The following is a 12,500-nucleotide window of genomic DNA, read 5'->3' on the forward strand; positions in this document are numbered from 1 at the left end:
CACACACACACACACACACACACACACACACAAACACACACACGCACCCACACACACACACACACGCACACACACACACATACACAAATATATATATATATATATATATATATATATATATATATATATATATATGTATATATATATATATATAAAAACATGTTTATGTATATATATATATATATATATATATATATATATATATATATATATATATATATATATATATATGTGTGTGTGTGTGTGTGTGTGTGTGTGTGTTTGTGTGTGCGTGCGTATATTCCTGCGGCTCTTATTAACTTTGTATTCTTTCACTGTAAAATTCTCGTCGTATAATATATATATATATATATATATATATATATATATATATATATATATATATATATATATATATATATATATATATATATATATATAGCTCAAAGAATCCTAATATCAGTTAAAGAAAATGAAAACATCTGCCTTTTGTCATTCTTGATACACCACGTCATACCCAACACATCTGTCCATGATTTGGCTTGTTACCTGATTCAGCTAACGTAGCTCAGTTTTCAGTAATTTTCCATGACCCTGTAGACCTTCCTAGCTACCCTGACCCGTGCGGGCTCCCTATCTATTAATCTATCTATTATCTACTATCCCTATCTATCAATTCATTATATTCGGATGACACTGGCTTCCAGGTTATGAGCCGCAATGTCAGTACTCGGGGAGCCGGTGGAAGCATGAGAATGTCCCACTATACACGTCGTGCCCAATACAACGAGATATTACGGGGTTCGAAGCTGTGGCACTCACTTCCTGGGGAATTTGAAGACGGTGCCACTATAAAACGGTTCAAATCCATGTTGTTTAAGTCATACTTAGATGACTTCTTATTTTACACTTGAGTTCAAAGCAATGTATTATCATTTTCATCCTTATCGTTATCATTATCATCCTCTTTATTATTATTATTATGACAATAATGATTGTTCTCATCATTATTATCGTTGTTGCTATTGTTATCATTATTATCATCATTATCATTTTTATCATTATAATTATCATTATTATTACCATTATTATTATTAGTAGTAGTATCATTGTTACTGCCACTTCTACTACTTTTCTATTACCCTTATAATTATTTTGTCATCATCATAATCCTTATCTTTATCATCATCAATTTTATTATTATCATTATCATCATCTATTATATTATTATCAATATCACAATCATCATCATTACCATCATTGTTGATAATATTACCATTATCTTCATTATCATTATTATCATCGACGTGATTACCATTATCAGTATTATCAGTAGTTGTGATTATTATGATCAGTATTATCACCATTATCATTATTATCACTATCATCATTATCGCTATCATCATTCTTATCATAGTTATTATTATCATCATTACTTTCATCAAGCAAGTGAATGTCCAAAACAAGGAAGGAAAAAGGAGAAACACACGACCCATTTCACCCTATTTTTATTAACCATTACACCTAAATATACTCTGGGAAAAATGATATAACAATAAATCCATAAATCGGTGCACGAAGTTTGGAAGGAGAGAGGTTGGTAGAGATAAAGTAAGAGAGGCAAGGGATGTAAAGGAAAGGAGCGAGAAGGGAAGGAGGGAGAGTTGGGAAGAAAGAGGGAAGGAGGGAGAGACAGAGACAGAGACAGAGACAGAGAGAGAGAGAGAGAGAGAGAGAGAGAGAGAGAGAGAGAGAGAGAGAGAGAGAGAGAGAGAGAGAGAGAGAGAGAGAGAGACGGGGGGGGGGAGAACGAGAAAATGGAGAGAGGGGGGGAGGGGGATGAAAGGGGGAGACCGAGAGAAAAAGAGAGAAATACAGAGAGACAGAGAAAGTAGGAAAGGAAGGGCCTATCAAAAATAGACAAGAGAAATGAACAGAGGATTTTTAAGAAATAGAATAAAACAGAAAATGCGAGAAGAAAAAGAATAAGTGAAACCTACAAACACCGTGCATTAACATCAATCACAAAGTCACATAAAAAAGTTTTTGATTTTCTTTACATCTCGTGGCTCTTGGTCTTCCCGCCTGTGATATCCTGAAGAAGCCAGTGCATCAAGGTTTCATCCTCCACCTGCGGGAGAAGGAAATCATTGTTTTCTTATCATTATTGTCAAAATTGTCATTGTTTGTTATATGAAAATGGGTGGGGGGAGGATCATATGGAAAAGGATTATGAAAAGGAGGAAGTAATAGTCAAGATAACGACATCAATAGAGATAATGGTGATAATGATAATGGAAATATTGAGGGATATGCTGAGACATCCTGAGAAGAGAACGGAGCGAAACAGCGTTTGAAATGGCCGCCCGAGAAAGGAAGACCTCGTCGCCGTGCATCCTGTCTGGCCCCGCGTAGAGTGAGGCTTAGTTTAAACCTGGGAACAGCTGCCTCAAACTCGAACTCTTAGGCTGGACAGGACTTTTAGGTGCCACTCAGTTTTAAGTGCTACTCAGCTTAAGAGCTCGACTTTGAGGCAGCAGTTCCCTCAAACTCGAACTCTTTGGCTGGGCAGGACTTTTAGGTGCTACTCAGTTTTAAGTGCTACTCAGCTTAAGAGCTCGACTTTGAGGCAGCAGTTCCCTCAAACTCGAACTCTTTGGCTGGGCAGGACTTTTAGGTGCTACTCAGTTTTAAGTGCTACTCAGCTTAAGAGCTCGACTTTGAGGCAGCAGTTCCCTCAAACTCGAACTCTTTGGCTGGGCAGGACTTTTAGGTGCTACTCAGTTTTAAGTGCTACTCAGCTTAAGAGCTCGACTTTGAGGCAGCAGTTCCCTCAAACTCGAACTCTTTGGCTGGGCAGGACTTTTAGGTGCTAATCAGTTTTAAGTGCTACTCAGCTTAAGAGCTCGACTTTGAGGCAGCAGTTCCCTCAAACTCGAACTCTTTGGCTGGGCAGGACTTTTAGGTGCTACTCAGTTTTAAGTGCTACTCAGCTTAAGAGCTCGACTTTGAGGCAGCAGTTCCCTCAAACTCGAACTCTTTGGCTGGGCAGGACTTTTAGGTGCTACTCAGTTTTAAGTGCTACTCAGCTTAAGAGCTCGACTTTGAGGCAGCAGTTCCCTCAAACTCGAACTCTTTGGCTGGGCAGGACTTTTAGGTGCTAATCAGTTTTAAGTGCTACTCAGCTTAAGAGCTCGACTTTGAGGCAGCAGTTCCCTCAAACTCGAACTCTTTGGCTGGGCAGGACTTTTAGGTGCTACTCAGTTTTAAGTGCTACTCAGCTTAAGAGCTCGACTTTGAGGCAGCAGTTCCCTCAAACTCGAACTCTTTGGCTGGGCAGGATTTGTAGGCCGCGTAATTACGCACACGGGCATGATTACGCAGATCTATTTGAACGCTTAGAAGGGAGGCTAAAACGCCAATACTTCTGACATTGACGGATGATGATGATGATGATGATGATGATTATTATTATCATTAATATTATTATTATTGTTGTTATCGTTATAATGATGATCATGATAATGATAATGAATTTGATGAAAATTATAATATTGATGTAAATAAACTGCAAGAAATCAATAACAACAGATGTGTGTCCAGTTACCTCCTTCCACCGCTAAGGACTAGTAAATGTTTCTCCTTCCTATACTCCGGAAAGCCCGTCCCACGGAGGAATCCCCCGGGCGACAGAAGCCAGGAAGATACAGCAGGAACACAGGTCACCGGGGCAAAGGTCATCAATGGAAGTGACGAAGGCCGGGCACCCCTGTTCGCAGCTGCCTCCGAGCTTGGAGCAGAGGGAACTGGCGCCGCACTGGTTCTGGCCTGCGGGGACGGCGGGAAGGGGGGTGAGTTGCCGTTAGTGTTTTTTTTTTTATTATTTTTTTTAGTTAGGGTATTTATTGGGGTATCTATTTTTGGTTTTGTTTGGTTGTTTGTGACGAGTTTGGTTGTTTAAGTGTAGTTTTTTTTTTTTTTTTAATGTGTGTGCCTATTGAGAGTGAACACAGGAACCATACAGGTTATAAGAGGTTATGATTATTGAATTCAGAAACACCATTTAAGCCCATCACACAGTGTAAATATTTACGGTATTATAATAGCCACAAGCACACAACATATATCCAGCATATTACAATACACTTGACCCTTTAAAACCGCGAGAGACTCACTGGAGGTACAGCAGACACAGGAGTCGCTTCCGCAAATGCCAGCGACTCCGACTTCGCCGCTGCTGCACGACGGGGCGCAGCGACCGGACAGCTGGGCGCACCTCGGAGTGCTCCAGCTGCAGGGGCTCTCTGCAAAGGCGTTGGCGGTTTATTAACACATTTTCTCTTTTTTCTGGGTTTACGTTATAGAATTTGAGTATGACTAATGTTGTTTATCGTAATGTGTTCTTTAACATGTATATTTTTTTATTAGTTTATTGGTGTTCAATATAACTGAAACTGAAAAAAAATAGATAAAACAATGCTATCCAGTATTCGTATGTCTGAAGCGATCGACCAAACGAAACAACACGAAGACAAAGGATTCCAAAGGCAAAGGAAATCCAAAGAAAGACTTCATTACCTGGTATACAACAGAAGCAGCTTTCCCCGCTGCACTCGTCCTTGATCGCCACACCTTCACAGTCGCTGAAGCTGGCGATGCACTGTCCACCGAGACTACTGCATCTGTTGGTCGTCCGGCAGCCACAGCAATTGCAACCTTCCTGGCACTCTCCTGTTTGCAGTTCGGTCGAGCCACAGGTTTTCTTGCACTTCCCGTTGTACTGGCTGCTGCAGGTGGCGTCCGTCTGCTGCTGGCAGTCTGTGGGGAGGCTGGGTGTGAGGGCTGGCATAGCGGTATCTGCTGTTTACTATATGTTTCTCATTCTCTCCTGCTTCTCTTATTTCATTCTCTCTTTCTCCCTCTTTCTCACTTCCTCTCTCCCTCACTTCATTTTTCTCTCTGTATATATGTATATGCATATGTACATACCCCCCCCCCCCGCACACGCACACATATATATACATATATACAAACATATTTATCAACATATATATATATATATATATATATATATATATATATATATATATATATATATATAAATCTCTCTCTCTCTCTCTCTCTCTCTCTCTCTCTCTCTCTCTCTCTCTCTCTCTCTCTCTCTGACACACTTTGTGTTACCATCCCTCCCCTCCTAATTTCTACATCGCTCCAATCACACCCTCCCTCTTCCTGTTCTCCATCTATAAATAACCGTCATTGACCTCGAACACCTACCAATACAACAGGCACAACCGGGGCACCGACTCAGGTCAATGGTATCACAGGTCAACGCAAGGTCAGGGCCGGGCAGAGTGCACGACCCGCCGACGGCTTTGCAATCAGCTGTTGTTGTGGCGCACTGGTCAGCTGTCGTTGGTATTTGGAGGAGAAAAAAAAAGTTTGTACTGTTATTAGCATGTGATTTGTATCATTTTTATCATTACTTCTGCCATCATTTTTGTTACTATGTTGTTTTTGTATAATTATCATTATCATAGTCATCACCTTCATAATCACTAGTATCACTATCACCATCATTGTCATGCTCATCATCATCATTGTTATAACCGGGATAAATTCAACGGGGAAATGTACTTTTAAGATACGAGGTCTAGAGTCCAAAGTAACATGACTTTCTGAAGTACTTGACAGACGGTGAAATTTAGACACAACAGAAATAATTAGGAATGGCACAACATGCGGCCTTTGATTATTATTGCTACCATCATCATTATTATCCTTATTATCATTAATGCTAATATCGTTATAATTAGTATTGTTATCCTTACTATCGTTATCGTTATCAATATTTTTTCATTATTTTCATAATCAGTATCATTATCATATTATTATCATTATTAGCATTATCATTATTATTGCTATTATCAATATGATAATGATAATGATAGTAACAGTAATGGCAATAATTATGATAATAATATACATTTTTCTTTTATTATTATTATTATTATTATTATTATTATTATTATTATTGTTGTTGTTGTTGTTGTTGTTGTTGTTGTTGTTGTTGTTGTTATTATTATTATTATTATTATTATTATTATTATTATTATTATTATTATTATTATTATTATTATTATTATTATTTTAATTATTATTACTATCATTATTATTATTATTATTATTATTATTATTGTTATTGTTGTTGTTATCAACATCATCATTATTATTATCATTATTATTATTATTGTTACTATTATCATCATCATCATCATCATCATTATTATGATTATGATATTATTATCATATCGTTATTTTTATCATTATCATTATCGTTAATATTATCATTGTTTTTGTTATCATTAGCATTATTATTGCGATTATTATCATTGTTATTACTATGACTACTAATCATTATTATTACTATCAATACCAATAAAAATATCATTATCATCATCATCTTTATCGTTATTATATTATATCATCATGATTATGATTATTACTACATCATCACTATCGTTAATGATGATTGTCTTACCAAATCATTACCATTATCATCATTATATTCCTATTACCAAATCATTATCATTATTAATAATGATTATTATTACCGATATTATTATTACCATCATCATTATTTTCATCATCATCCCCAGCATAGCAACCCATCATTACTATCATACCTTTTGCTAATATCGTCATTTTGATTACAAATATCAACATCACATCATCATCTTATCAAGCATCGCCCTTTTTACTATCCCACTAATAGTACCATTATTGATAACCGTTTATCGAAATAAATGTATAAATCATAAATGAATAAATAAATAAAGGACTAAATAAACAAATAAAAATTACTCAATAAGAATAAATAGACAAATAAAGGACTAAATAAACAGACAAAAATCAGTAAATAAGTGAATTAATAGACAAATAAAGAACTAAATAAACAAATAAAAATTAATAAATAAGAATAAGAAAATAATAAATGACCAAACAAACAAATAAAAATGAATAGATGAGTGAATTAATAAACAAATAAAGGACTAAATAAACAAATAAAAATTAATAAATAAGTAAATAAATAAACAAATAAAAAACTAAATTAAAAAATGAATAAATAAGTGAATAAGTAAACAAATCGAGGACTAAATAAACAAATAAAAATGAACAAATAAAAATGAATAAACAAGTGAATACATACACGAATATATAAACAAACAAACAAATAAAATAAAAAACAAACAAAATCAAACCGAATACTCAAAATCTACCATTTACATCCGAACGCTATTTAAAAAAAAAATTCCTTACCGGCAACACAGCACGAGCAGCCTCTCACGCATTCGGACAGGGCCTGTTCGTTCGCCCCACAGCTGGAGTTGCATCGCCCATTCACAAAAGCGCACTCAGCTGTTTGGGGGCATGAACCACCATTTGCTGGGGTGGGGGAGGGGGGGAAGGGGGTGGGGGAGAGTTGTATTAGTAAAGGTTGTATTTATTGTTGATGTGGTTTGGGTTGATATCATTATCAGCGTCGTTGTCTATTTCATTGCTCTTATTATTATTATGATGATGATGATGGTGATGATGATGATGATGATGATGATGATGATGATGATGGTGATGATGATGATGATGATGATGATGATGATGATGATTATCAACAGCTTTAGTGTCAACCTATCCTTCTCCATCGCATCAGTATCACCATCAATTAATACTTTTATCATTGCCTTTATTGCTGTTGTTGTTTTTATTATCTTTATCATCGTAAATTTATTTTTACATTAGACGGATAGCAGAGCATGAGGCCAAACCACTAAGAATTCAAATTAAAACTTATCTTAATGATGATGATAATGATAATGGTGTGATAATAATGATGGTGATGATGATGAGAATGATGGTGATGATGATTATGTTGATAATGATGATGATGATGATTATGAGAATGATAATAATGGTGATGATAATAATATTGGAGATGATGATAATGATGGTGATGATGATGATATATTGATGATAAAGATGGTGATGATGATGATATATTGATGATAATGATGATGATAGTGTTTATGATGATAATAATGTTGATGATGATAATAATAATGATGATGGTAATGGTAATGATGATGTTGATGATGAAGATGATAATGATGATATGACGATGATGATGGCAGCACTTACTTGTTGTTGTTGATGATAAAATTGTACTTGTTGATGTACTCGCTGGCGAGGCAGTGCTGCTTGTAGAGGTGACAGTTCTCGTACTTGAGGTTGTACTTCCTGTTGTTGTTGTGCTTGAAGAACTCGACGTCGTTGGCGGTGTACTTGGTGATGACGATGTACTTGTCTGTGTACTTGTACTTGTTGTACTTGTTGAGGTGCTTGTTGCTGTACTTGATGGGGGTGGCTGTGTACTTGATGTTGTGGATGTACTTGTGCTTTTTGTTGTTGTAGAAGACGTACTTGTTGATGTAGTTGTTGATGTGCTTGTTGTGGTGGTTGATGTAGTCGTCGTAGTTGTTGATGTAGTCGTTGTTGTACTTGTTGTGGTTGACGAAGTAGTTGTTGATGTGCTTGTTGTAGCAGGACTTGTGATTCCTTTCGTTGTATTTGTTGTAGTGGTTGATGTCTGATTTGTTTCTACTGTTGTAATTGTTGATCCTGGTGTACTTGATGTATTTGTTGGTATGTTTGTTGTTGTAGATGCTGCATTTCTCGTTGGTGTACTCATTACGGTTGTTGAAATAGTTGTTGTATTTGTATAAGTCGTTGACGTGGTCGTAGATGTGGTTGTTGCTGAGGGAGAGGAAGTGCTAGGTAAATGCGGTGATTCTAGATTATGACACGCATGTGTATACGTATACAGCCGAGGACACATTCTTGTGTAAAGGAACACAATACACGCATTTATTTCTCTCACACACACACACACACACACACACACACACACACACACACACACACACACACACACACACACACACACACACACACACACACACATACACACACACACACACACACACACACACACACACTCACACACACACACACACACACACACACACACACACACACACACACACACACACACACACACACACACACACACACACACACACTTAACCCAGGAAAATGTTCAACAGAAAACATCAATCAAATCTTTACTTACGGTAAGTTGACTTGAGTCTACCTGTGCCTGTAATCTGAGGATGTTAGTGTAACTGTAAATGAATAAGTGTAAATGTTCGCGTTGATGTAATTGTTAGTGTACTTGTTGATGTTATTGTTGATGATTCGTGTGATTTTTTTATGTACTTAGATAAACTGATTTCCTAACTTGTCATTGGTTATAATTTTGTTGATGTAGCAATTGTTGTTAATGCATTTCCAATCGGTGTTTTAAATAGTGTGTTTTTTGTTTCTGTATTGTGTTACTGTGCTTGTTAATGGTCATACTGCTGATGTTGTAAATATTGTAAATACACTTTTTATTGTTAATATGATGCCCTAGTTGTTGATGTTGATGGTCTTATTGATGTACAGTTGCCTGCACTAATACCTTGTACACCCGTTTTCTCTGAACAGCAGAAACGATAACTTTGTGTTTGTTTACATTTTTGTACTACGCAAAGCTTGAATGGACTGGAGTAGATAGCCTTGATATGACATTCCGATCAAATAATTTAAAAATTACCCTGAATACATATGCGAGTAGAATTATTTCTTATAAATAAAGTATCTGCATAATTCTACCATCAAGAGTATTAACCGTCGCTTTTTCACAGGAAAATATGGATTTCCTTATAACGAGGGACTCGCTGTTATCTACTGACTGTTCTCAGTTACCGAAAAAAGCAGTTTAGTTAGACAGATAGGCATGAAGCGCGAAAATGAAAATTTATGTATCGAAAATCGGATTTTTATCGAATACTATATATTTCGAAAACAAATTGCCCATCAAATATCTTCGAGTGTCTAGACGTGTGCGTATTCAAGCCAAAGAACTTCCATCTTTCCCTTTTTTTTTTTTCAAAGGCAGATTACAACACAATTAGTTTGTTTGTTTTTTTTCAAATCTCTATACACCACCTTTCCGTTATTCATTTCATAATATAAATCATGAGGTTTGATCTAATTTCACACGCCTGTCCCCACAGCTCCCCAATACATATTAATCTATTCATACCCAACGTTGGTGTTATTACAACATACTTATACACTGTTATAGCTTTCACAAATAAAAGAAAAATTCTAGACTTGTTAATGTACGAATGTAAACAAACGCCCTTGCTGTCCACTGAAAACGGGTGTACCAGTTATAAGCGCAGTCCAGTATACTTGTAGGTGATGTTGTCCGTGTACTTATAGTCGTTAATGTCCTTTTTGTTGTCGTTAATGTCTTTGGTGTTGTCGTTAATGTCCTTGGTGTTCTTAATGTCCTTGGTGTTCTCGTTAATGTCTCCGGTGTTGTTCATGTCCTTCGTGTTGTCGTTAATGCCCTTGGTATTGTTAATACCCTTGGTGTATTTAATGTCCTTGGTGTTGTCGTTATTGTCCTTAGTGTTGTCGTTAATGTCCTTTTTTTGTCGTTAATGTCCTTGGTGTTGTCGTCAATGTCCTTCGTGTTGTCGTTCATGTCCTTATTGTTCTTAATGTCCTTGGTGTTGTCGTTAATGTCCTTGGTGTTGTCCATGTCCTTCGTGTTGTCGTTAATGCCCTTGGTATTGTTAATACCCTTGGTGTTTTTAATGTCCTTGGTGTTGTCGTTATTGTCTTTGGTGTTGTTAATGTTCATGAAATCGTTGATGTTTTTGCTGACGTACTTGTTGATGAGATAAGTGTTGCTGCTGATGTTCTTGGCTTTATTGATGTGCTTGTTGTTACTGATGTACTTGTTATTGATGTGCTTGTAATAGAAATTACTGACGTGTCTGTTGTAGATTGTGTGCTTATTTTTGTAGGTGTATTTGTTATTGGTATTATTGTTGTGCTTGTTGTTGTAGATGTTGATGCTGATGACGTACTGGTAGTTGATGATGTTGATACACTTTTAGTAGATGATGACTGGCTTGTAGATGATGTTGATGTGCTTGTTGTAGATGTTGATGTACTTGTAGATAATGTTGATGTCCTTGTTGTAGATGTTGATGTGCTTGTAGATGATGTTGATGTACTTGTTGTAGAGGTTGATGTGCTTGTAGATGCTGTTGTGCTTGTTGTAGGTGATGTTGTGGTGCTTGTTGTAGATGATGCTGAAGCCTTTGTCGTTGATAATGTTGATGTGCTTGTTGTAGAATATGTTGATGTGCTTGTTGTAGATAATGTTGATGTGCTTGTAGATGCTGTTGTGCTTGTTGTATATGATGTTGTTGTGCTTGTTGTAAATAATGTTGATGTGCTTGTTGTCGATGATGTTGATGTGCTTGTTGTAGATGATGTTGAAGCCCTTGTTGTAGATGATGTTGATGTCCTTGTAGATAAAATTGATGTGCTTGTTGTAGATGTTGATGTTATGATTGTTGATGTGCTTGTTATAGATGATGTTGGTGTGATTGTAGTAGATGCTGATGTACTAGATGTGATTGTTGGTGATATAGTAACAGATGACGTACTTGTAGATGTTGATGTACCTGTTGATGCTGATGTTCTTGTAGTTGTGCTTGATGTACTAGTTGATGCTGCTGATGTGCTGATTGATGTACTTGTTGATGCCGGTATACTTGTTGATGTTGATATAATAGTTGATGTACTTGTAGAAGTTGATGCCTTTGTTGATGTACTTGATGTACCTGGTGATGTACTTGCTGATGTTGATGTGCTTGTTGATGTTGATGTACTTGATGATGATGTACCTGTTAACTTACTTGTTGACGTACTTGTTGCAGTACTTGTTGATGTTGATGTACTTGATGTTGATGTACTTGTTATTGTTGATGTACTTGATGTTGATGATGTACTTGTTGATGTTGATGTACTTGTTGCAGTACTTGTTGATGTTGATGTACTTGATGTTGATGATGTACTTGTTGATGTTGATGTAGTTGTTGATGTTGATGTACTTGATAATGATGTATCTGTTAACTTACTTGTTGATGTTGACGTACTTGTTGATGTGCTTGTTAATGAAGTTGTTGACGTACTTGATGTGCTTGTTGTTGTACTTGTTGACGTACTTGATGATGTACTTGATGTTGATGTACTTGTTGATGTTGATGTACTTGTTGATGTGCTTGATGTTGATGTTGATATCCTTGTTGTTGTACTTGATATTGACGTACTTGATGTGCTTGTTGATGTGCTTGATGTTGATGTTGTTGATGTGCTTGTTGACGTACTAGTTGATGTTGTTGACGTACTTGTTGATGTACTTGATGTTGATGTTGTTGACGTACTTGTTGATGTACTTGATGTTGATGTTGTTGACGTACTTGTTGATGTACTTGATGTTATTGTTGATGACGTAGTTGTTGATGTGCTTGTTAATGTTGATGTCATTGATGTAC

The 12,500-nt window shown here is 36.3% G+C and overlaps 1 protein-coding gene across 1 annotated transcript in view; it reads right to left on the reverse strand.

The window, feature by feature from the left end:
- Nucleotides 1–1,479: 1,479 nt before the first annotated feature.
- The window catches only part of LOC113809453 (serine-rich adhesin for platelets), a 34,053-nt gene continuing 23,032 nt past the window's right edge, over nucleotides 1,480–12,500 (reverse strand). The window contains exons 14-21 of the mRNA XM_070116112.1: nucleotides 11,628–12,500; nucleotides 8,176–8,790; nucleotides 7,300–7,425; nucleotides 5,257–5,388; nucleotides 4,558–4,797; nucleotides 4,155–4,283; nucleotides 3,587–3,807; nucleotides 1,480–2,110 (exon numbers count right to left, since the gene is read on the reverse strand). The exon at nucleotides 11,628–12,500 is cut by the window's right edge and continues 66 nt beyond it. Coding sequence (XP_069972213.1) covers nucleotides 3,626–3,807; nucleotides 4,155–4,283; nucleotides 4,558–4,797; nucleotides 5,257–5,388; nucleotides 7,300–7,425; nucleotides 8,176–8,790; nucleotides 11,628–12,500 — 2,297 coding nt within the window. The 3' untranslated portion in view covers nucleotides 1,480–2,110; nucleotides 3,587–3,625. The remainder of the gene's footprint in view (nucleotides 2,111–3,586; nucleotides 3,808–4,154; nucleotides 4,284–4,557; nucleotides 4,798–5,256; nucleotides 5,389–7,299; nucleotides 7,426–8,175; nucleotides 8,791–11,627) is intronic.

Source organism: Penaeus vannamei, chromosome 38, assembly GCF_042767895.1.
Source record: "Penaeus vannamei isolate JL-2024 chromosome 38, ASM4276789v1, whole genome shotgun sequence".
NCBI classification, from domain to species: Eukaryota; Metazoa; Arthropoda; class Malacostraca; order Decapoda; family Penaeidae; genus Penaeus; species Penaeus vannamei.